This window comes from Mirounga leonina, unplaced genomic scaffold (genome assembly GCF_011800145.1).
Source record: "Mirounga leonina isolate KUSES-001 unplaced genomic scaffold, KU_Mleo_1.0 Mir_153, whole genome shotgun sequence".
NCBI lineage: Eukaryota > Metazoa > Chordata > Mammalia > Carnivora > Phocidae > Mirounga > Mirounga leonina.
The window spans coordinates 21,043,487-21,069,892 of record NW_023270387.1 but is presented as its reverse complement, the minus strand read 5'-3'; the positions used below and the strand labels follow the sequence as shown (position 1 = coordinate 21,069,892).

The following is a 26,406-nucleotide window of genomic DNA, read 5'->3' as shown; positions in this document are numbered from 1 at the left end:
CATCCCACCCATAAGTTGAAATACTGGGAGTTTTCTCCAAATACAGTTGAGCAGATAATCAGATAGCAGTTTGGGTTGGACTGAGGGCATTGTTTCTCAGACTTTATGATTTCTCTAGAATTTGTGGACTGAGACTTTGGCACATCAGATTTTTAAACTTTTGAGCCCTCCTTGTGACTCATTGGTGGTCAGATCATCTCAGTAACAAGTGTAAACAGACTGGCTTGCTTTCCTAACCAGACCTCCGTCAGAGAGTAAACCGTCTCATAGAGCCTGTATTCACTCTGACATCATGTTTTCCTTTATATGTCAACTAGTAAAACGCCTTCCTGGAGCTTCTGAGTATCCTGTCAAAGACTTGAGTACCCCTCCAAATTCTTCGGGAAGTGGACGAAACGTTGGGCCTGCAACCAGCCCCACCAGAAGCAGCGACATGTTGTATCTGATAGTTGGCTGCGTGCTAGGTGTGATGGTCCTCATTCTCATGGTTTTCATTGCGATGTGTCTCTGGAAGAACCGTCAGCAAAACACCATACAGAGTAAGCCATTTATCGATATTTCCTGGTCTTTTTCTAAAGATGGCCAGGAAAGTATCATCAGGATAAATATGGATCTGTAATACTTCCATGGGTTAGTGTCATGGTATAAAGCACATCAGGCACTCTGCGGTCAGGGGAGGAGACTTTAAGACTGTTGTAGCTGTCAGCCAGAGGAAGTGGAGCATCCCATGAAATTGCCCAGTAGAAATAAACAGCAAAGCCCAAACCAGGCAGGTCTCTAAGTAAATAGCCGACTTTGTGCTGGGAAACTCTGGCTTTGTCAGACCACCAAAGAGCATGCGTTCTTGAAGCATGAGCTTTGGAAGTGTTGCTGGAATACCTCCGTATGGGTACAAGTCTTGGTAACAGGAATAGAAAAGGCTGGAAATGAGGGAAAGGAAAACTTTTCTAAGTTACTGTTACTGAATGACACAAATGAAGGTGACGTGGTCCTGTTTCAGTCCCTGATGTACCAATACTGCTCCAGCCTGGTCCCTACGTGTATCTAGTAATGGGAGTGATGGTGCCGCATGGAAACAGATAACCTAGAACCCCTTTTCCCTCTTCTTCCCCTAGTTCTCTCCCCTCCCCTTCCCACCTTTCTTGTTCTCCCCGACAGGGGAATTGGAGCAAGCAGAGACTGTAGTCTTTGGTGGGAGGAGGTTTTTTTGGTTTCCCCTCTGTCCCCAGAATAAGAGGATCAAAGCTAATAGCTCAAGGGGAAAAAAGGTGATTTGTTTTTATTGAATTGGTGCTTTCTAGGAGATAGACAGGGAGAGAGGTGGTGGTGATGGTGATGGTGCCTGGCTAAAAAGGTTGGAGAGATCATTTGATTGGTTTCGGTGCCATTGACTTTAATTGTGGGAGTGTGCACTGAATCATTAAAAGGAAAGTGTTTCTCTGGTCGTCTGAGCAAGCTTAATCTGGTTGAGGTCGTTTTCCTCTGTGACTTGGTGATATGTTCAAAGATGGAAATTTATGGTAGTGATGTTCATTCAGTCATATTCAGAAGATACTCATTGACTGTCTTTGATGTGCCTGGCACTGTGTTAGACAATGGGGATACAGTGGTAAAAAAGTAAACCTGTCCCCTGCCCTGTCAGCTTATAGTTTAATGGAAAAGATAAGCAGGTAGGCTGACAGTAACTCACCTGTAAGAAGTTCAGTAATAGGAGGAAGGACACCTAATCCAGTCTTGGCTTGCTCTAATACCTTTGAAGAATTTACCAAAACTCTGCCAACAAGTCCTGTACAGTTTAGGTGCTGTATTTTCTAAGGGATATTGCACTTGTTCTAAATAAATCTAGCAAGTGGGCCTCTGGAAATTGGAATTTTGAGGCAACTATTTAAGTGCTTTTAATATAAGGAAATGGAATAATTAGCCTTTTGCCTTTAGTACCGCACAACTTCCACATGGACTGTGTTAATGAAGGAACTGATAGTCAGTGAACATATACACAACTCCATCCTTTCATTTAAAAGTGTTGTTTATTACTATTTAAAATATCCTACCTAATGTTTGCCTTTTGTTGTTGTTTTATAGTTTCTCTCGGCACTTTGAAGTGTGTGGGAGTTTAAACACTTTTTCTTAATGTTGCCAGTACTCAGATAGTTTCAACTTGCATGATATATTAATTCTCTTGAGTAATTTCTCTCTGGTTAATTTCTCTTCCCATTAACAAAGCCTTAATTAACTTAGAGTTCCTAGCTATCTCCACACAAGGAAAGAACGTAACTTTCTTAAAGCATATCTCATAATTAGACTTTAAGTGAACACATTTAAGGCATTTTATTTTAGTGTATTTGTAGTTTCTTAGGGGTTTATTAATAAAACTGCCTGCACAAGAAGATTGTCTTTTTCTTTATCTTACTTTTTTTTTCTTTTTTGTTCTCTCTTAACAGAATATGACCCTCCAGGATATCTCTACCAGGGGTCAGATATTAATGGGCAGATGGTGGAATACACTACTCTGCCTGGCACAAATCGGATAAATGGGAATGTTCATGGAAGCTTCATAAGCAATGGAGGTCTCAGCAATGGCTGCTCCCATCTTCACCATAAAATCCCTAATGGAGTCAATGGAATCATGAATGGGAGCTTAAATGGAGGGCTTTACTCGGGGCATACAAGCTCACTAACCAGGACACATGTGGATTTTGAACATCCCCGTCACCTAGTAAATGTAAGAGACCTAATTATAAATACAGCCTCCCTATGCCCCATGGTGCCAGGGAGCAAGAACAGGGTCAGCCTACTTGGCCTTTGTCAACACAGCAATCTCATGGGTTTATTAGGCTGGAAATACTATGTATTACTGGCAACCCCTTGATCCAGAGTAATCTTTGTAAGCTTTCTATTGTCAGGTGATAGTTACGTTCATCAATTTGGTTTATGTTTTAAAATTATTTCACAGTGAAAGCGGAATACCAGTAACGAACTGGCTGGAAGTTATTCTTGAGAGATGGAAATCCCATTAGGCGTAGAGTGGACCCAGTACTTTCAATTTGCCTTATTAAGAGCAGAGTCTGAAAACTCGTATGCTTTAGCGGAGACAGGCAGATCGTGAAATTGAGCAAAACAAGTCGGGAATGAGACAGAAGCAGTGGCGGCGATAACAATCTGGAGAGCGCCAGCTACAACTCAGTCCAGTTATTGACACGCAGGACTGAGGGTCCGGGGTTACCGGGTTTTCTGACTTTTTCAAAACATCTTGTAAATCTAGGTGCAATTGCCAGATTTTTTACATGTTGGCAACTGATTGCAATTCTTGAAAGCATTGCGGAGGCCACGTGGAACCTGTCTGCAGGCCACCAGATTGTGACTTCCAACCTATAGTGAGTTTCTTTTGTTAGTTGTGTCCAACGTGTGGTAGGGGTGTTGCCTGTAAGATTTTTGCCTTTTATTTATTTATTTATTTATTTATTTATTTATTTATTTATTTATTTATTTATTTATATTTTTTATTTTTTTTTAAAAGATTTATTTGAGAGAGAGAGAGAGGGAGGGAGGGAGAGAAAGTGCAGGGGCAGAGGGAGAGGGAGTCCAAGCAGACTCTGCACCAAGTGCAGAGCCTGACGTGGGGCTCAATCTCACCGCCCTGAGATCATGACCTGGGCCGAAACCAAGAGTTGGATGCTTCACCGACTGCACCACGCAGGCGCCCTGGGATTTTTGCCTTTTATAATATTAGTGTTCTTTAGCCCGAAGGAGTGATTGATACACCTTGAAAAATACTTTATTTCACGGATAACTCAGTGATACAGTTTAATTTTTGAAATGGGAATAGAATGACTAGCATATTTTATATTTATGTTGGTTAGAGGTTCTCTGCGTTAGGAAGTTTCATTTATTACATTGTTTGGATGTGCATCCACGTTATTTTTCAATCAGATGGGTGATATGTTTAGTTGCACTCATTGTGCAATTAAGCACTCATTGAAGTTTTTGTCATTGTTCTGATTACAGATAAATTTGCCATAACCCACGAGGTGCTAAAATTTGAAAAGGTTTTGAGTTTTTCATCCTCAACTTCAACAAAGATTTATTAAAATATTACATTGGGAGAACAAAACTATAATATATATTTGTATCTTAAAGCTGGACATCTAATGGGTTTTGTGTGATCTGGTTTTAGTGTATTGTAGAAAAATACCTAATTTGCTTGAGTGCATCTCGTTACCAAAAGAGAATAATGATTTCATTATTTTACATGGAAAGACATGGCTCATATTCAGACTTCGTAAACTTTTTTGGTCACCATTCCTAGTCCAAACTACTAACACTGTCCAAGAAACAAAAGGAGAAAACACTAAGGTTTGAATAGCACATGCTATTTCCATAAGAAGAAAAAAAATAAATCTGATGTTTGAGGATTTGGAACAACAGTTTGGGTTTTTTGAACAATGAATTGCTATTTAAATAATGGTTGCCCCTTTAGGTGTACAGTTTTAGAGGCTATCATCTGTGGTTTTTACTCACTAGTTTTCTTGTCTTTTCTGGGTGGGAGGAAATGGGGAAATTTTCAAAATACTGGCGATCATAAAAATCATCGAGTTAACTTTGATATGTTTAGTATTCAACTAATCACATTACCCCGTAGGTTAACTTCATTTTGTGAAGTTTGGAGCTTATGGAGCTTATGCTCAAAGACTGAACATAGCAGAGGATATTCTTTCTCGCAATGTTTTCTTAAAAATTCCTGTTGCTAGTTGGATCAGGAATGTTGAGAGACGTTTTCAGTGCTTTTGGTTTGCTTAGATTCTGGCTGTTGTTATGAGATGAATGGAAATGGAAAGTATTCTGGGAAAAACAATTGCCTGAACTTTCTTTAACCTTGAAGCACTGCTCTGGGTTTGGGTGCAGTGTGACAACCTCTCCCACCCTTATCAGACTCAGTTCTGCCGTTTTTCATCTGAAAGCAGAATTTTTACTCTGACCAAAAGCTGGTTCAATTCTGAACATCAGTTGTGAAGAAATCTTGCCATTGTATATGTCAAGCAAGCGTTTTACAATGAGGTATGTGTTAATCTGGGCATTTTTCTTAATTGCCGGGCAGTTTCCGCCAAAAGCAACATCAAAATATTAATCCTCCCCTCCAAGTCATTGCTGGCTGAGAATCTACTCCATCTGGAAAAATAAAACATGTTTTAAAACTTAGTGTAGTCAAGTGAACAGACCTAATTGAAATAATTACAGGAAAATGAAGATGGGTTTATCTTGTGACATCATTCAAACAGATTTCCACCCTGTTTCTCCAACTGGCATCACGTAAAATTCTTCTGTGACTGCTAGAAAAGTAAAAATGAACAGGAGGTTCTAATGTACGGTGCATTTGGGGCCCAGTAGATTTGAACCACTGAAACGGAAGTGACTAAATTTCTCCATTTCTTTGGCTCCTTTCAGGACAAAAATACATGGAAAAAAAACCATGGCCGGCAGTTTGTAGAGTGTAGTTTCAGTGTTGTATGGAACTCATTTGTAACTATTGGTAAGGAATGATAAGCATAACCTTGTTGGGGGGGTTGGTTAAAATACATCGTGTAGGGCGCCTGGGTGGCTCAGTTGGTTAAGCGACTGCCTTCGGCTCAGGTCATGATCCTGGAGTCCCGGGATCGAGTCCCGCATCGGGCTCCCTGCTCGGCAGGGAGTCTGCTTCTCCCTCTGACCCTCCTCCCTCTCATGCTCTCTGTCTCTCATTCTCTCTTCGCAAATAAATAAAATCTTTAAAAAAAAATAAAATAAAAATAAAATACACCGTGTAAGCGTTCATCATTGGCCTGGCTTCTCCGTTTGGGGCTGTTTGGTTATGAGTCTGTGGTACCTTCACAATGTGTGTTTCTCTTTCTCCCTGTACTTCCGTCCTGACCAGGGTGGTGCAATGTACATGGCAGTACCTCGGACGGACCCGTCGGAGTGCGTTAGCTGTCGAAACTGTCGCAACAATAACAGGTACATGGCTCTGTTTGCAAGGGTTGTTGGGAATACAGTGTAGGACTCTTCTTCTGCCCCCTTCACCTAAGGAAATTCTTGACGTTTACGTACGCTATAAATCTCAGAATATGCAGACTTAAGTGTAGGGCTGTTACTAATTTTTTAGCCCTGCTTTACAATTTTCACCTTTCTGGGCCTTGGGGTCTTGAGATAGATGGACAATATTAAAGACGTGTTTCTCACTGAGATGTTATTAAAAGGTTTGATGTTTCTGAAATCTTTAGAGTCATTTCTATATACAGACTTTGTCTTTTCTCACCTGTTCTTTTCCGCTCTGTGTTATGAATGAGAGCACGTTTGAATGTTAGGGGACAAACCCTGTGTATAAAGTAAGGTGTTTTTATGGTAATATTACTGAAATTTTCCTACTGGATTATTCAGTACTTTTTTTTTTTTTAATTCTTAAAACCTTGCAATAACTAAGTAGCAAAATCTTTTTTTTCCCCTTTCTTTTCATTTGGGGGGGTTTAAAAAAATTGTAAGAGGCATATGTACTCACAGTATTTCAAACAAGATAGGAATATGTAGAGTAACATGTAGAGTAATGTGTAGAGTAACAATTTTGACAATATCCAGGAAACTTTCAGGCTGCCTCTATATATAGTAACTCCAAAAGATTATCAGATTTTCCGTTGTATTAAAGTTATGTCCGGGGCGCCTGGGTGGCTCAGTTGGTTAAGCGACTGCCTTCGGCTCAGGTCATGATCCTGGAGTCCCGGGATCGAGTCCCGTGTCGGGCTCCCTGCTCGGCGGGGAGTCTGCTTCTCCCTCTGACCCTCCCCCCTCTCATGCTCTCTCTATCTCATTCTCTCTCTCAAATAAATAAATAAAATCTTTAAAAAAAAAAAAGTTATGTCCATCAGAAACCTTCGTTCTTTTTCTCCCGGTAACAACGGTATTGGGTGACACGGTCCCAGAAGCCCTGCCCAGCTCTAAAACTCTACAATTTAACAACTGTGTTAGAGTTAGTACATTAAATAATGAGTATGACTGGAGTTTGGATATTTCATTATTGAAATGGGGGTGGGACCTATATTTTTTGAATCAATTACAAGGTTAAGAGTTGTGTCTGGAAGTTACCAAAACCAGAACTTGGAAGTGGCCAGTCGACTAATCAACTATAGACTTGGCAATACATTGCTCAGCATGTGTTTTGAGAGTTTCAGAGCAAAAGCAATAAATCTTCCTGGAGATTTGTCCTTATCATTTACTTAGCCCATCTTAGGGTGTCTGTGTTAGCAAGAGCCATCTGCCTATTTTGTGTACTAAGATTGTTTGTTACATTTTTAAAATTCTGTCTGACCTAGCTACATTTTAAGATGTTTATAACACTGAAGCCACGTTTTTTGTCCTGAGCTGGTTGTAGGCTTTACCACATTTTGTTAGGAACATGCTAAAGATGCTTCATACACCTGGTAAGTAATCAAATAAACTTAATTAAAACAAATGGTATTGCCTAAAAGCGTAATGCATTTTCTTTTGTGATTCTTGTGGCCATCAGTAGATCTCAATTCAACATTGGCATTAAAGCGATGTTGCAAGAGAACCTCTGGCTTGAGAATAAGTAGACAGACATAGGCTTTGCCACTGCTTAAATCCGTGATCTTGGGAAAGTTATATAATCTCTCTGTGGCTATTTTCTTATCTGAAAAATGGAAAATTGCCCTAGGAAATGTAAAATCATCCCAACATAGTTTGATGATAGATTTTGGTAATTTGCTGCTAATCACGTCTTTATGATGAAGTTATCATCCTGGTTACCAATAAGACATCCCATTTCCTTAAAAGAATTTTTATGACCGGTATGTACCATCTTGCATTCATGGCCATTTGTATATTTGTGTGAGTGAATGTGTGTGTGAGTGAGTATATGTGTATAGTGTTGGGGGCTTTTGTTATACTTGTTTTGTTTTGTTTTTTTTCCCTTTAAGACAATGGACAATTATAGTTCTATTAATTTTTCAAGTTGATGACTTTTTGCATTTCATGTGTGGGGGTTTTACTTTTATCTGGGAACCTAGGTGGATTCTCTTTAGCCTGAGAAAACCAGCTTCTGTTTCTCTCTGGCTTAAATTTACTTCTTCCTACCTGAGAGTCTGCCTATTTAGGGCAAGTCTTGACTTGCCTGCATTGCCTCCAAGATTAGCCAGATGACTCACCTGGCTCCCAGGAGCCATTATGTGATTTTGATGCTTAGTGATTGGCCAGAAAAATATCAGTAAGTACCTACCTTCAACTCTGGAAAATTGGAATCATTAAATTTAAAGCTTCTAACTCTTTTGACTTTGAAATTAAAAACAGGTATCTTTGCTTAAGATCCCCCAACTGGCAAAATTTATAATAAGCTTTGAATGCTGAGAGGTAGATATGCAAAATTTTAGTCAATTTCCACTTTTAGAATATTGACATTACTAACAATACATTTGCATTTCCTAATGCCAGTTGAACTAATGTGTGCACAAAAAGAGACATAATTTCAGTTAAGTTATATAAGGGCTTACCTAAGGGTGAATACAGGCACACCTCATTTTATTGTGCTTTGCTTTATTGCACTTTGCAGATACTGTGTTTTTTGACAAATGGAAGACTTGTGGCCCCGATGCATCAAGCAAGTCTGTTGGCCCCCATTTTCCAATAGCATTTGCTCACTTTGTGTCTCTTTCACATTTTGGTAACTCCTGCAGTATTTCAAACTTTTTCATTATTCTATCTGTTATAGTGACCTGATCAATGATTGAGACTCACTGAAAGCTCAGATGATGGTTAGCATTTTTTAGCAATAATGTATTTTTTAATCAAGGTATATACATGTTGCTTTAGACATAATGCTATTGCATACTTTATAGACTAAAGTAGAGTGTTAACATAACTCTGTGTGCACTGGGAAACCAACAAACTCATTTGACTTGCTCTAGCGGGATATTTGCTTTATTGGCAGTGGTCTGGAAGCAAACCCCATTCTCCCCAAGGTATGCTGATAGTGTGGTTCAGTGGTTCTCACACCTCAGCATATGTTAGAATCACTTGGAGCAGTTGTGAAAACACAGATTACGAGGCTCTACCCTTAGAGTTTCTGATTCAGTAGGTACAGGGTGGGGCCTGAGAATTTGGATTTCTGATGAATTCTTACGGATGCTGATGCTGCTGGTCGTGGGACCATGTTTTAAGAACCACTGGAATAATTGGGCTGGTGAAGTACAAGTGCAGGGTAGCAGGATATAAAGTGGAGAGCTGGACCGAGTTTATGTCACGGATCATCCTGTCACGGTTTAATAGTTTATTTAATAAACATTTGTTGGGCGCCTGCCACGTACTGGGTGCTGGCCCAGGTCCCACCTCCAGAGAGCCCATAGTCTAATCATAGTGATTCACAGCAGAGCTCTAAATACAGTGAGTAGGGTTTGAAGAAGCACGTTAAATCTTGTAGTTTTACGTTTAAGGAATGGAAAAAATCCCTATTGTTTCAATAATAAAGGTGCAGGAGGGATGTGAGATTTTGTGTGTGTGTGTTAATCAAGAGTGGGGGATATTGGTTAAATGTTGAAAAACAATGGGCTAATTGCATCATATTTCTCTGGAAGGATTTTGAGAAGAGGAGCCATGTATTTGAGAGATGTGTTTAGGCTTGATTAGCAGTAGCACTACACAGGTGGGATTGCAGGGAGGAGACCAGTCTGATGGTTTCTATAACAAAGACCTTAGCTTTTGTGCAAGGAGTGGGGATAGAAAGGAAGGGATGAGGGAGGTTCTAGTGTGGGAATCTTTTTTTTTTTTTAAGATTTTTTTGGTGGGGAGGGGCAGAGGGAGAGAGAGAGACAGAATCTCAATCATGCTCCCCTCTGAACGTGGAGCGTAATATGGGGCTCTGTCTCACAGCCCTGAGATCATGACCTGAGCCGAAATCAAGAGTCAGATGCCTAACCAGCTGAGCTACCCAGGTGCCCCTAGAGTGGGAATCTTTAGGACTTGGCCATTGTCTGGTAGGGATCTAGAAAAAAAGAAAGGTTCAAGATGAATAGAAAGTTTCAAGCATGGATGGCATAGTAATTGCCATGGTTATAGTCATAGAAATAAGGAACTTAAGGGGCATCTGGGTGGTTCAGTCAGTAAAGCATCTGCCTTCAGCTCAGGTCATGATCCCGGGGTCCTGGGATCAAGCCCCACTTTGAGCTCCCCGCTCAGTGCAAAATCTGCTTATCCCTCTCCCTCTGCCCCCCACCCCCACTTGGGCTCGCTCACACTCTCTCTCAAATAAATAAATAAAATCTTAGAAAAAAGAAAGAAGGAACTTAATAAAATGACATATTGAGGAAAGGTGATGGATTTGGTTTTGGGCATTTAGAGTTCTAAGTACCAGTTGGATATCTAAGCCAAGGAGACAGATGAAAATGCCACTGTTGGGTTCAGGGGGTAGATTGGAACTATGAGACATACTTAGGAATTTGCATCTAAGTGATAAAACTTAAATATGGGTGGGATCACTAAGGGAGACAGTAGCTATGTCTGATTATTTTTAGTTATTTAAGGCATTGTTTTTGCCTTATTTCATAAATATTTAAAGTGATCAGACGTCCTTTTTATAAGGCGTTCTCTCTTTTATTATTTTTTGCTTATGGGCTTGAAATGTCCTCAAGGAGGGGTGCCTGAGTGGCTCAGTCGGTTAAGCATTTGATTCTTGGTTTCAGTTCAGGTCTTGATCTCAGCATCATGAGTTCAAGCCCCACATGCTGGGCTCCATGCTGGGTGTGGAGCCTACATTAAAATAATAATAATAATAACAACAACAACAAATAAAGCATCAGATTCTGGTGCTGTTATTTGAAATGTCTTCGAGGAGATGATGCAAGGGTTGTGATAGCATAAGGAGAGTGAAAGGAAAAGGTGTTCATTTATTCATTCAGCAAACATTTGTTGAAAGTCTGTAGTGGGCCAGACACCCAGCTAGGTCCTGGAGGACAGTAAGCAAACCAGGCATTGTCCCTGCCTGGTTTGCTCACTATAAGTGAGGTTATAGTTTGATGGGGAGACATAACCTTTTTTCAAAATGATACAAATAAATCATAAAAGCGACATTTTGCTCTGAAACTCTGAAGAATTTGTAAAACTAGGTAAAAGAGAAGGGATAGGTTTAAAACTTTCCAGGCAAAGACAAGGTACCATTTATGCAAAATCTGTAAAGCAGAATGCCAGAATCCAAACAGAGCTTCAGGAAGACTAATGTGGCAGGAACCAAGCAAGCGAAGGGGTCAGAGGTAAAAGGTGAGTGAAAGTAGGTCATACAGAGCCGTGGTGAGTCAGCAAGAGATTTTAAGTATGACAGTATTGTGCTAGAACATTCTGGATGGAGTTTGGAGAATAAATTGGATGGGGCAAGAGAGGATACAGGGGACCAGTGAGATGGCTGTTGCAATAGCTCAGAGGAGAAGCCGTGCCCTAGGACGGTTGCAGTAGACATGAAGAGAAGTAGATGAGTTTGCAAGATTTAGGAGGTGCCAATTAAAAAAAAAAAAGACACGAGGGATTGGTTGAGGAGGCCAACGGGGCTATCTAGGTAACTGCGTGCAACCACTGAGCTAGGAATCACTGCAGGAGATGAGAAGAAACTGTTTACCCCTTGGCACACCCTTGGGAGTCATCCTTTTAGACCCCACATCAAACTCACCTTTACCCAGGGTGGCTCTCGTATTCCACAGATGCCTAAGAACTGAGGAAGTCTTGCTTAGGGCCTGCGCCTTCTGCAATCTTAGCTGCATAGTGTCCTGCCATGCCTTCTTGGGTTTAAACTTAAATGTATTTTGTAGAGTGGGCTCTCAAGAAACAAGTCAGTGCCAGCCTTAGACCCCTTTTATCATCCCCTCTGTTTTGGTAATAACGATCTGGAGAGAAAATGTTGCCTTTACTGTCTAAATTGGAGTACTGATGTGAAAATGTGAGAACAAGTAAGAGGGGAATGTACATTCCAGCATCTGTGGAGTTTTATTTGATTCTAGCGTTTTTGTGGCATGTTGTAAATGACTGCCTGCTTCACTGTATTCAGCTAATTTGAACGCTTTTCACGTTTTAAGAATGATATGTAATAGGTCACCATGGACAGCTAGAAAGAGGCATATAGAATGCAGCTTTGTGAGGAGCCAGACCCCTACACTAAAGACTTAATTGAGAAATCCTTGTACATTTCAAGAATGTAACAGATTTTAATCAAATAAATCAAAAGCTTTCTATCCTCCTTCTTCTCTTCTCCCCTCCTCAATTTAAAAGGCAGTGACACAGTTCTGGATATGTAATCAACTGGGGTTTGTCAGTTGCTTGGCTAGTTTAATGGGAAAGGACGTTAAATTCTGCCTGTTTACTATCAGTCTTGATAATTTGTAAAAGAGTAGAGAGGACACTGATGGAATTCACAGACAAACGAACTGAGAGGTCCCATCAGGAAGGAACAAGAAATTAAGGGTCCTAAAGAGATTGGAAGTGGGCAGGAAGTATCCAAGTAAAAATCAGCTTGGAAATATGCATATAATCCATCTGGGAAAAAAAGCGCAAGCTATACATGGCTGATGGTCAAAAGGGGAAATCAAATTACTTAGTGCCTTAGGAAGCACAGATACCATGAATGATCTCCAAGGTTTTGCCTGATGACAACCTTGAAAGTCTATGTGTTGCTGGGCTTGGGGACACTCTTTCACCAACTTGGAACCTTCCACACAGATAAAAATAGTGTGTAGAGATGAGCATGCAAACATTTTGTTATAGTACTGGTTCTTTCTGGCTACGAGTTGAGCTACCCTGCTGGTTTGTTAAGTTTGTGCAAATGACTACTTATTGAGTATGCCTAAATTCTTTCCTCCAGCAAGTGAATTTGTTATGATTCAATCCGTCTCCTGTAGCTGATCACATAGCTACTCCAGATCTAAGCCATAAAAACTAAAGGCAGAAAACACACAAAATCTAAAACTTCGTTTCTTTTCCATCTGTGGTAATCTTGCCTAGTTCTCTAAGAAAAAAATTTCACAGCACTGTGTCTGGTTTTTAAAATTGCTCAGTACCGGGGCGCCTGGGTGGCTCAGTTGTTAAGCGACTGCCTTCGGCTCAGGTCATGATCCCAGGGTCCTGGGATCAAGCCCCGCATCGGACTCCCTGCTCCGCAGAGAGCCTGCTTCTCCTTCTCCCACTCCCCCTTCTTGTGTTTCCTCTCTCGCTGTCTCTCTCTCTGTTAAGTAAATAAATAAAATCTTTTAAAAAAAATAAATAAAATTGCTCAGTACCTTCCTTTTGGGGAAGTTCTATATTTCCTACTTATAAGATGGGAGACCGAGGGCCTGTTGTCAGGGAGTCAGGTGGTTAGGATAGGATATTTTGTTTTTGTTTTTTGGTCTTTTATTTGTAAGCATGCGTGTGAACTTCTCATGTTCAGTAATGTACTCAGTCATTTATTGTCACCTATTATGTGACAATCACCAGTAATTTAATTCCCAAAGGGCAGCTCCCATTCTGAGACTGGGGTCTTTGCATCCAATAAAGAGTATGCCATGAGAGTGGGGGACAGCCATGGCCATTGGGGAATGTCATCAGGGTTCTGTTGCATAGTAACTGATGAGCCTCCAAAAATAAGGGCTGGGCCAGCAAAATGACAGAGACACTGAGGCAAGAGGAAACAGAATGAGCTGAATATTAAAACAAACCACCACCAAGATGTGACCATTTCAGAAGTCTCAAGAACATACTCACAAACATAAGTGTCACACATCCAAGAAATTCATGAATAACCAGTCTTTGCCCTCTAGGGATAATGAAAAGAGGAAACTTAATGCACAATTTGTGCAGGTATCTAATCGGAGTAATTCAGTATGTAATCATGCTTAACAAATATCCAACTGTGTATACAGAAATGGAACACTTCACTAGAAAATATTTCAGAGGTCCTAGGTAATTTTGCTAGAATGTCCAAAATACATTTAGTCAAATACTAAAGGAACGTACTCATCCAAGCACAATTCTATGCCACTACTCCCATCTCTTGTTTCCTAGTGTGTGCTCTTCATTTGGTTGGTTCAAGAATATTATTTTTATGACACTGTAATAGTCATTTTTCCGTCTTACAGGTTTGTCAGGTCTTTCCTGTTAACTGAAAGATATCTTGGTAAACTAACAGGTCCCAGACCACCTGAATTCGTTTTAGCACACATTTTTGTATGTGGCAAGATGCCCAGAGTTCTATTTACTCAGTGTTTTTAAACTTAAAATTAAGAAAAGTAGTTTCATTGAGCCAGAGACAACTCCGTGAAAACCTTCATTCTACCTTAAGCCAATAATAACTGCAATTGAAGGGTTATTTGAGAAGCCTAAGGTAGTGAAATTACAAAGTCTTTGACTATATGAACTGTAAAAATGTGCACTATAAGAGCATCTTGATGAATGTCAGATATTTGCAGATATACTCATTCGACCTGTTCTCTTTCACTGCCTATAGATTTGGGTCTTTATATTTTTTTTATGTGATTACCTGATAAGCTTTGGAAATTTTAGTTCAAGTATTAATCAGTAAAATTGTTCTCACATGCTAAATTCCTAATTCTATTCAGAACAGGTGTTATATTCCTTTTTTATTTTGTTTTTTAAATTTATTTTATAAAGATTTTTATTTGAGAGAGAGTGAGTAAAGGAGAGAGAGAGAACATGAGCAGGGGGAGGAGCAGAGGGAGAAGCAGACTCCCCGCTGAACAGGGAGCCCAACACGGGGCTTGATCCCAAGACTCCAGGATCATGACCTGAGCCAAACGCAGACATTTAACCAGCTGAGCCATCCAGGCGCCCTATTCCTTTTTTATATACTTTGCTCTCTATGCTGTGTCTTAGCACATAACCCATAAGTTGAAGCCATTTTTATGCCAACACATGTAGATACCTGGAATAGAACGTAATTATTTACATGTGGTTATCTAAATGGTTAATTCCTGATGATTAGGAGTTAGGATTTGGTGTACTAGAAAACTTTAAATCAGTTTGGTTTATCCTGTTGGAAAGTGGGTAATCTAACTCAAAGGATGATCTTACTCTCAACACCGTTCTGTGAATTGAGTCACAATTCAGAACAAAAGTGAACAGTGACTGTCATCTCCTATTTCACTTAGCTGAAAAATAGATACCAAGAAATAGGGAATAGTAAAATTGTACTTTTTTTTTCTTTTTAAATATATGTCATTTATTTTAAAACATCTTGTGTATTTGATCTGTGTGTTTATTCCAACACAGAACAACCAGGTTATCATCCGTCATAGTTGGCCATGGCCCCTCTGTCTTGGCCATCCCTTCGGTCCTGCCCCACGCATGTGATTCACCTAGGTGCCTCAAACTCAGACTGTTAGGGCTGCCCTCACACTTCATTTAAAAATCTCATCCTTTGCTTTAAATGCAAGAAATGAACAGAAAAAAAGAAACTAAAAGGAAAGAAACAGAAGAATTTAAGGCTTCTTACTATCCGGTGAGTCTTCATTATTTTATGTTAACATGATGAAATTTCATTCATCTTCTATCTACCTAAACAAATTATTAATTTATAAAATTTTGTTTTTAGGGAACTTCCTTGGTTTTTCTAATACTGGCAAGTATTTTTTTGTTTTCCCTACAGTTTAGCTTTGCTTCTTTTAAATGAAAACTTTTCTTTCTGACCTGATGACCCCTTTTGGTCTTTTAGGTTTCTGGGACCTCTGTGTGTGACTTCCAGATTCTTGCAGAGAAATGAGGCATCAAGCCAGAAGCTCAGTTAGTTTTACAGCATCACCGTCAGGAACTTTTTTTTTTTTAAGGACCTGACTGTGTGTGCTGTATGTCTCACTGTTTTAAGAACTTTCTCTGACACTGAGGACAGTCATTGCCTGCCCTCAAGGAGATTGAAGTTTAAGTCAGACAACTTTGAAACCAACAGATAAAAGGAAACCCAGACAACAGAGCCAGTATTGAACAAGGACGGAGATGACTACTACAGGGATACAAAAAGCTTCAGGGGTAAGTATATCTGATCATTCTCACTTTAATGGACATGTCTTACCTTAGTATTGGGCATTAACAAGGTATTACAAGGTATTTTCCAATTAGTTTAGTCATGGCTCCCTCTACCCCTCGATAGTGAATTTACTTGCTTAAGAAAAAGGATAGTAAAAAAAAAAAAATCTGATGTTTTCGAGGTCCTACTGTGTGCCATGAACTATGTGCTTGGTGCTGGACATTATGACTTGAATCAGAGTCCCGTATATATCAGTACTTTACCACTTCCTAGACCATTTTTAACTCCATTCCTTCTCTAGGGTTTTGTGTTATTTTTGTCACAGGTTTTCATTCTACAAATAATTAAAATCCTCTATGACATTATAGTTCCTGTTTTTTGAAGTCAGTATTTATTCAGAATTCCTAACACTACCTTTCTTCTTGTTCCTTTCTGTATTTCCTTTCTTGAGTCTGCTGGCATTCATTTCCTTCAGCTTGAAAAACTCTGACATTTCTTATAATACAGATCTGATGGTCACAGATTCTCCCAGTGTTTTGGTCTGAAAATGCCTTCAGTTCATCTTCCTTTTTGAAGGACGCTTTTTGTAGTTTATTGAATTCCAGGCTGGCAGTTACTTTCTTTTTGTACTTTAACAGTGTTGCATTATTGCTTCTGTCCTTTCTGGTGAAGAATCATCTGTGCAGCTAGTACTGTTCCCTTTTAAAGTAATAATGTCTGTTTCTTCTGGCTGCTTTTACAATTTTCACATTGTATTTTGCTTTCAGCAGTTTAATTATTCCCATCCAAAAGTGTAATTGTCTTTGTATTTATTCTGCTTGGTGTTCATATGACTTCTCGAATCTGTGCTGGAGCTTTCATCAGTTTTAGCAAATTCTTAGCCCTTATGTCTCCAAATATGACTTCTGTCCCATTCTCTTTTCTCTCCTTCAGAGAGACTCCAACTATATATATATTTTTGAGCTTTTCGCTACACCTCCCATGTCTTTTAAGCTTCCTTCTATATTTCCCATCCTTTTTGTTGTACTTCAGTCTGAATGGTGTGCAGTGCCTGCTTCATGTGCAGTGGTCCTCTGTTCATCTGTGCCCAGTTAGCTCTTCACCCCATGTATTCAGTTCTCACTTTCAGTTATTCTACATTTTAGTATAGATATCCCAATAGTAAAGTCTAGGTCTCTGTTAAAATTCTTCGTCTTGTCATTGGTTTTCTTGAATATATGCATCCAGGTCTTTCAAAGTCTTTGCCTCCTAACTCAGTATATGCATCACTTATTTTTCTCTTGATATGCCTGGTAATTTTTTATGAATTCTGGGCATTGCATATAAAAACTCACAGAGGCTCTGGAGGAGGTTTTCTTCCTCCAGAGAAGGATTGGTTTTGGCAAGGGGCAAATCACTTTCATCCAATTAGGGATGGAGCTGTTTTGCTGCTGAGTTTCAGTGTCTATAAAAGCATTGTCTATTTCTACTTCATCATTATTTTTATAGCATAAACCTTCAAGGGTCCCAGTTGAACGTCTTTTTCTCTTTAGGAGACTCTGAACTCCAGTTTCTATCTTCCCAGTGCCATGAAAGTGTCAGGAGTCCTGCTTGGCTTCTTAGCTTTGCAGCCACCACCTTTTGCTTGATGTCTCAGCCTTTTCTTTTGCACTGAATTGGGCAAATGCCTCAAGAGGAAAAGTGGTATTGAAACTCAGGTTTACATTTACCTTCTCTCTGGAATCTCAGCCATTCAGGTGCTTGCTTTGGTAGTTGCCCTCTGATGACTTCAGCAGATTTAAAATAAAACTTTCTCCATCCTTTGTAGTTGTCCTTGGCAGGAGAGTTCTTCTGATACAAACTAATCAGTCATAGCTAGAAACCAGCAATTTAATTTTTAGAAGTTATTTCCAACAAATCATGGTAGCCATATAGATACCCCTGACCAGAGAGAATTCTGGTTTTGGGAAATCGGAATCCTTATTATTCTCTAACTCAATAATTGCTACCTAACGTAATTTCCTTGACTATTAGACAGTTGAGTAGGAAAGAATAGACACTGGTCTCTAGCTGGTCACATGGGAAGTGCTCTTTCTTATCAGCCACACATCTACTACCCATTTCACAGGTGAGTGCTGACAGTGTCTTTTATATCTTATTATATAACACTGCATCACACTGTAACTATTTGTTTACTCGTCCCATCTCCTCTGCTTGACTGGAAGCTGGAAATATGCTGTATTTACCCTTATATTTTTAGTGTCTACCACAGTGTCTGACATTTAGAAGTTGTTCAGCAGATGCTTTTAGAATAAAAGGTTCTTGTAGGTAAGGTTATTTATATAAATGGATAGTATCCATTAAATTTTCATTAGTAGTGTCTGAATTCAGAAAGGTGGGGTTTTTGTGGGGTTTTTGTTTTATTTGTTTTTTTTGTTTTGTTTTCTTTTGTTTTTGCCTCTGACCATGCCCCACATTTTGGGTAAATACCTTACCTAGAGTCTGTATTTGATCCCCATGAACTGAAAACATTCAGGGGGATTCTCATGTTCCCTGGGTGTTGGGACAGTGGAATAGACCTGACAAAATCCAAGAAGGAAAGAACCCAATAACACAGACATTATTAAAAGGCTGTCAGGAGATTAGTGCTCACCTTTGCCAGCATCCCAGGAAAGTTTTTAAAATTTAGAATAGAATAAAATGTAGCATGGGACAAATAAGGAATGCCATACTCTCCTGGAATCATGATCTATCTAGCCCAAAGCTCTGATTCTGCCTCCAGCAAACTTCCTTCTATATTAGTGCTTCCTTCATTTTTTATTGGCTTAAGACATGCATGGAAACAGTTGGGTTTTGTTTGAATCAGGTATATATTTCTTCTATATTATTAAAACTTAAAATATAGTCCTATTAAATAATCTGTTACTCAAACTATTCTGTACAAATGAGTACCTCACATACTTTGCTTTCATTTCAGGTGACAAGTATCTGAATTCCACTAAATGTATAGTAAGTATGTTTCTCTATTTGAAATTAATATTGGACTTACTTAAATTAAGGATCTGGTTTACTGACAGATATCTTACTCTCTTTCAGGTTCAGATCTTTCTTCCTGTCTAGCATTTGGTATTTCCAATAACTTGAACCAACAGAGATGCTAGTAACATTTGCATGGATTCCTTTTACTGATTTTCATATGCCCCAGAAATGTACCATTCCATGTTAAAAAGGTGGAAATCCAAAGAATTCTTACCTTTATTCCCTAACATTGCCTAGCTACATCATACTACCAGTCAGTGCTATGTGTTTCCTACCTAATATACCTAAATCAAAACCAAATGAAATGTCTTCGTGAGACTCTTCTTAAAATTATGGAAATAAAAAATATATTTCTGTAATTCCAGCTTCTGTTAATGATGGAATAGTTCAATCATCCAAGGGTAATAATGATGAAATCTGGACCATTTGGAAGTATTGGAGAATAACCAGAAGCAGGCAGAAACTGAATAAATCTAAACTTGAAAGACAATGTCTGACATTTGTTCATGGATTTTTGCTGGAGGGCATTCTCCAGTCTTGGGTCAAGGACACAAACAGAAGGATGGAGTCAAGACCAACAGAACAACCAGAAAATTAGAGGGGAAGGAAAAAAAACAGTAAAAAAAAAAATACTATATGTGTGAAGAAATAGGAAAATGTGATACTTAGGGAACAAATGCCAATAGAAACAGACCCTGAGGTGACACAGCTATCACAATTAGCAAGCAGTAACTTAAGGCAGCTATTATAAATATGTTCAAGAACCTAAAGGAAGATAAACACACAATGAATTCACATATGAGGAATTGCAGCAGAGAAATAGAAACTATAAAAGGACCAAATGGAAATTCCAAAGCTGAAAAGTACAATTAACTGGAATGAAGAATTTACTGAATGAGCTTAACAGCAGATCGAAGACAACAGAAGAAAGAATCAGGGAACTAGAAGATCAATAGAAATTATCCAGTCTGAAGAACAGAAAGAAAACACGTATCTTAGATGAGGGCAGGAAATAAAAGTAGAGCAGAATTGAAATGCTCAGTGCTAATAAATTCTAGCAACTAATTCTGCAAAGAAAAAAATTAAAAAATAAACAAAACCTGGATTTTGAATGTCTGATCCATGTAGTGTTTTTTCAAGGGTGAGAGGGAACGTATTATCTGATTTCAAAACAGTGAGTTTTTGTTGGCTTTCATGAGATTAGTCCTCTCATGTGGCCATAGGTTTCTTAGCTCTCTGTTCTCTTCTTCTTCTTTTCCTCCCCCATTCCTTCCAGTGGCCAATGGCCTTTTTCTTCTGTGTGCTCTATTCAGGAACCAGTTAATTATGAAATGGAAGACAATTTCAGACATGGACCAAGGCAAAGGAAGCCTGTGAGATAGGTCCTCACATATGTTTTTTTTTTTTTTTTAAGATTTATTTATTTATTAAAGATGCTGGGGAGAGACAGGGGGAGGAGAGTCTTAAGCAGACTCCGCACTCAGCATGGAGCCTGACTTGGGGCTTGATCTCACGACCCTGAGATCATGACCTGAGCTGAAACCAAGAGTCAGATTCTTAACCAATTGTGCCACCCAGGTACCCCACATTCAGTTTTATTCTTAAGTGGTGCATTCTTCTGCTGTATTCCATTTTAACTGTAATTTTTGAGTTCTTAATATTTCAAATCATAGTGAATCATTTCATTATTTTTAAGCACTAATCTTTCTTAAGAATCTGTGAATACAAAATACCAACTGGTATTTCAAAATAAGTATATTTTAGTTATTTTTTTAAGTGTATTTTAATTATTGATCCCTCTAGACACAGTTCTGTTTCTTTTGGTTGTATTTCGTAGGTGTTTCACCAAAACTAACAGCACTTTCAGTGGCAGCCCGCTTCCTGTGGTCCCAGTGGTAGCACCTTATCCTCAGGATGGTTTGGAAATGAAGCCCCTCAGTCACATGAAGATGCCCGCATGTCTGGCTTCCACAGTCCCTGACTGTGGCCAGTCACCTGAGGAGAGTTTCAAAGATGACACGGCACCGAGACCTGCTCAGCATACTTGCTGTCAGGACAGTAAGAATGAGATCAACTCTGAGTGCACAGAAGATACAGCAGAGTTCAACAGAGGTACCGGGAGACATTATAAATCTTAAGTTTCTTGCTAGTCCTCAGTTAGCTAAGACCTATATGAGGGCAGTTACTTTCAGGACGTTCTCTCTGTGATCAACTCACATATTTCTTAAATACCAGGTGGGAGGTATTGGGTACTTCGAAAAAATGACTATATAAGGAATTCTGTGAAATTCTGTTATTCACATCCTTCATCTCAGGCTGTTAATCCCATTACATTTTGGAAAATAAATCCAAATGGGCTTTGATTTGGTTTGTGCCTGAACAGTAGACTTGCTGGAAGAATGTATTTTATGATCATGGGCCTTTTTTATCGTTTGAGTTGCTTCTGGAGTTGTAGCCTTTCCTTAAAAGTGGTTATTTGTGGGGTTTTTAGGGGTTTGCTTTAGCCCTCAGGTGAACTGTACAACTGTTCATGAGAGCCCAACCTTATTTTAAATCTTTGAAACCTACTGTCTTTCTCAAAGTCAAACTCAACGTAACTGGGCTCTACATTTACTCGTTATTCTTTCTTTATTGCTCAAAGTAATGTTGTGAGACTGTTTTGTCAAAATCTGCCTTTCTGATTTCATAATGCTCCCAAACCTTTGTGTTTTTCAGGAGACAGCTGTGTCCATTCAGAAACAGAGAACAAAATTTTAAGTTGGAATCCTCTTATTCTGCCCCTTGTGTCCAAGGACTGTACTGAAAAGACCACCTGGTCTCCTCCTGGCATTCCTTTAGACAGCCCTGCAGGGATCCTTCAGCAACCCCAAGAAACCTGAGGGTGTGCAAATGACCAGTCATGTTCCCACTTCAAGCCAGTAACTGCACAAAACAGGCCTGGGGATGGACTGTGTGAAGGACATGAACTCAAGTCAGAGAAAATCATTATTTATTTTTTGTAGTAGTAATGTCCTATGAATGTATCTTAAAGTGTGTGCCCTTTTATATTATTTATGCCTTAAAATTTCCCTCTTCCTTCCTCCCCCTCAGTAGGAAACAACCTAATTTTGCGTAGTTTTCAATCATCTGAGAGCGGTGGGATCATTCCATGTTTCTGAGAACCTCAGTGGCCATAAGAGCTCCTCCTGCAAGGATCCAGCCTATTGGCCCATTTGGCTAAGAGGGAACTGAAGTTTTCAGATGGAAAGCTGTCCTTTGACGTATTGTGTTATCAGACTTTGTGAGAACATTGGAAGTCACGCTCAGTTGTAACCTAGTGTTTGTAATAGCAGGTGTCTTATGAATTGTATGAGTGCCTTCCAAAGAAGTGATAGGTGACTTGTTGACTCTCTGTCTGCACACGGGCACAAATGATGTTCGGTTTTCTAGGCACTAGTCACAGACGGTGTCATGAACATGGTTGAGGTTAAGGTCTGTGGGGTTATTGCCGTATGCAGATAGGGGACCACGGCTGGAGAGAAAAAGATAGCCCTCAGGTCCCACTGCATTAAAATTGGATTGGTTTATTAGATTGTCACTCTAGGGCTCCTTCTGACTGTTTCTAAGAGGGGGACAAAATGAATTTAAAGTGGCAACTTGGAAAGAAAGACCCACATTGTGCTCCCGGTGTCATGCCACCCGAAAATTATTATTTTTCAAGCTTCCAACATGGGCAACACTTGGAAGATGTGAGTGTCAGAAAAGATTTAATTTGGAGGGAAAGGGGTATGGTTTGAAATTTCCTGACTTTTTTTAGAATGTCGTCATTGTAAACACACACCTGAAGCTTTGGTTAGCAGAGCCCATAAATCACAGTTACGGCTCCTTCTGAGTGACAAGGACATTTGCAGCTGCCTTTGGAAGGCTTTTCTTCTCCACATCTAAAAAAAAAAAAAAACCCACGAGAAAACACTACTCCTATTTAATAGCTATTTTAATAGCTTAAGTCAAGCTTCAGTAGATCACTGCTTGTTTTTGGATTGTGCATCCCTTTGGGGAAAAAATTAGAAAATGATTCTCTTTATGTAGAGTCAGGCAGTTTCAGCATAAATGAAAAAAGTTCACAGTTTCCTGGAAACTGCAGTGAAATAGACTAGAATACTATGTTAGTCAACTGTTTATGTAAATGCATCAGTATCCCCTTATATATGCCTACGTATCTTATAAATAGAGCTGTTAGTGAAATACGCTGTTTGAGCTGGGTCACTATGCAAGAATGACTTTGAGTAGAATGTAGTGAGTATAATTTCAGGGTCAGGTGTTAGGGATGCTGTAGAATCAAGTTCTGCATTCCCAATGTCCATACTTAGAGTATACTGAATTTATTCTTCATGTGGTGTAGATGCAATTAGCTTTGGAGGGGGATAGCTGCATCCCTTACTTGTGTGACTAACAAAGGACAGAGTCCTAGTGCACAGAATATGAAAACATACCCTGTGTTTTGCCAACCAAGATACAGCCATGCTGTCACAAAGGGGGTTTTAGAAAACTGGGGAGTAGATATTTGTGGGCAGTCATTTTGATTCAGGAAACAGAGGTGTACTAGCATGAGCCTTAGGTCATAAACTGCTTTTAAAGATTGAGTTTGAATACGGGATTTGTCCACTAGGAAGAGAAGACGACTTTATCTTTAGGGCAATCTCATTGTGGACTGCTTTTATTTATATTATTAGTAACGCTGTTTTAAGTGTTATCCCTTTTATTGTATTTTATTTATAAAAAATGCCTTTATATATTGAGACATATAAATATAAATATATGAATATATATATATAATTGCCTTACCGTTTAGGAGTTATGCATTCTCCCTAACCTTGAGTTGTTCGGAACTTGTATGACCTACACGGTCATCAACAGTCCTGCCTGGTGTCGCTTCCCCAGGAAGTCAGGACACAGCAGCATCTGCGGTGTGACCGCTGTATACCAGGCTCCGTGCTCGGTGCTGCTCTCTGCTATCTCGTTAACCCTCCCAACAAATCTCCAACACAGTCCCGCCACCACAGAGCCTGCCTTTCAACCCGATTTACCCGGAGCCATAATCTGGGCTCCTTCCAGTTTTCCAGACTGCTTTCCAAAAGCATGCGGTTCCCTCTTGCGATGGAACCAGCCCAGTTCCGCATGCTCTCGCCCTCCCCTGCCGCGTGGTTCCTCTGACCGTGACCCCAAAGCCCAGAAGTTACCCTCTGTCCCACGTGGGCAGAGCTCCGTGCTTATCACTTGGTCTTCCCAGAGTCCCCGTGTCTCCCAGTGAAAGCCCTCACCACCACCACCCCACGCCTGGGAACCGGATCGTCCCTGGGCTTAGTGAGCACGTCATTGGTCAGGCCTCTTCGTGTTCCTTCCCGTCTTAGAATTCTCTGTGGTTCTTTGTTTTAGCGTCAAACTCCGCCCCCGCTCCTGGTGTATCATTTCACTGTGTCCTTTTCCACTAGGTACCGATAGTCGGCTGATAGGTGCCGTACAGGATGTAAGTGAACTTGCAATGTTTAAACACCTTGTGAAGTGGTCTTTTACAAAAGCATTTCTTTCTGGGCTTTGTGTTTGTGCAGTGAGTCTGTGAAGACCAGTGCATCTGTATTAGGCTGACCATGTCACAGAGAGCTCATTCCAGGTAGAGTACTGCCAGGAACTTGACCTCATGGCTGGATTCCACCTGTGTTGCTTTGTTTTTTTTAAAGTAATGGCTTTGAGATGCATGTTTTTGTATCCTATTGAAAAGTGTTTTATTTTCCTGAAAGTTGTAATGTTATGTTTGGAACTGTACATATTTTAAATGATGTAGCGTTGACAGGTTTTATCTGGTTGATATGACTTTATATTAAAAGAGAACGCTGCTTTCCTGTAGAGTAGCACGTGAAGATGGGGACCGTCAGATACTCCCTGTTTGTAGAAAGCTGCTTATAGCTTGTGGTCGGGGTAGGCGTAGGTCTTCCTTGGAAATTCCTTGGAACCGCCATCCCCGTCCTCCCCTGAAAATCCCCATCGCACGTCCCAGAGCCACATGAGTTAATCCCTTCTGTTCTGACCGCAGAGATCCAGGCCCTGAAGGAACAGGATCTAGGCCAGCAAGTGTTTTATGGGGAGGCTGGGAGAATACCTGAGCCCAGGTGCCCACGCAGGCAGACCCCTCCTTGGGGGGCGGGGGGACAACTCTATCTCTTCGGAAGGAAGAGAGGAGGACGGAGAGCAGCCTGAGGGGAGCATGGGGAGGAGTGGGCCCTTCTGGCCTGCTGTCTATGTTTACCATGCACTTAGAGCAACATCTGTGTGAACTCCTGGGCAGACATTTAGCCTCCTCAAGAAAAGCAGCCCTAAAAAAAAAAAAAAAAAAAAAAAATCAAAGTGTCTTGGCTCCGTTGACCAGACAGCCAACAGGGTCTTCGGCATGGGGTGGGGCCTTGTTATATTTCATTGCCCGTGTTGAACTAAGCCTCCCTTAAACCTTAGCTCCAGTCCTGAGCACCTTGAGAGAACTTGAAATCCCTTTTCTAATAAAGTCTGAATCTGTGAGAACCTAAGAAGCAATTTCCGTTTCTGTTTCCCGTCTCCTTTCAGGCACCACTCGTCCCTGGCAGGGTCGTCCTCTGGTTCTTGCTGCTACTTCTCCTCCGAGGCCCCTGCCGAGGCAGCTCGGAGTCCCGACTCTTCTAGTCGGTTGAACAAGCATTCATTTGTGTTTCACCCAGATTTCGCACACACACACACACACACACACTGGAGCCCGTGAGTCATGCTGACAGCTCACAGAGTACGACTCTGGAACAGCCCCCATCCCCTGTCAGCCCCGGGCCTGGTGGCAAGCAGCAGTATCTGGAATACCTCTGATCCCTGCAGACTCAAGGATCCCCCTCTACCAAAGCGAAAAGAGCCACAGGGACCCAGGGATGGGCACCTGACTCCACTGCCCCTCTGATGAAGCTGGTCCCATCACCGAAGCTTGTGTTCTTGGGGAAGGAATTTGAGATTTGGGAAATCAGGAACTAGAAGAACACATTTCTTGCTACCGTTGAATGAGGGGAGCGCGTACGATGGGCTGAGCCTCTCCCTGTGGGAGCCACAGTTGAAATAGCCCTCTAGTAGTGACAGCATCGAGTAGGATTTATTCAGCAACTGCTCAGGTCACAGGCCTTGTGTGGAAGCGGCTAGCTTGCTCATAACGCACCAGGCGCTGTGCCCAGAACCACCCTTCTCATGTGGCCTTGGACACCCGGCTCGTCTTTTCTCCACCTGTGTGTCTTCCTCATCCTTCCACCTCTCTCTTCCACAAGCTGGGCCGGGACTTCTCCTGTGATCAGGTCATTCAGAGGCACTGCAGCTGA

The 26,406-nt window shown here is 40.5% G+C and overlaps 1 protein-coding gene across 8 annotated transcripts in view; it reads left to right on the top strand.

Moving 5' to 3' along the window:
• The window catches only part of CDON (cell adhesion associated, oncogene regulated), a 116,029-nt gene extending 90,424 nt beyond the window's left edge, over positions 1–25,605 (top strand). For 6 of the 8 annotated variants that reach the window (XM_035009257.1, XM_035009256.1, XM_035009254.1 and 3 more), the window contains 5 exons: positions 318–539; positions 2,442–2,722; positions 5,909–5,988; positions 20,886–21,160; positions 21,764–25,605. In XM_035009257.1, coding sequence (XP_034865148.1) covers positions 318–539; positions 2,442–2,722; positions 5,909–5,988; positions 20,886–21,160; positions 21,764–21,927 — 1,022 coding nt within the window. In that variant the 3' untranslated portion in view covers positions 21,928–25,605. Of the gene's footprint in view, positions 1–317; positions 540–2,441; positions 2,723–5,908; positions 5,989–15,279; positions 19,019–19,105; positions 20,247–20,885; positions 21,161–21,763 lie in introns of those variants that run through there. The other 2 variants (XR_004680001.1, XR_004680000.1) reach the window with 2 other exon arrangements.
• The last annotated feature ends 801 nt before the right edge of the window (positions 25,606–26,406 follow it).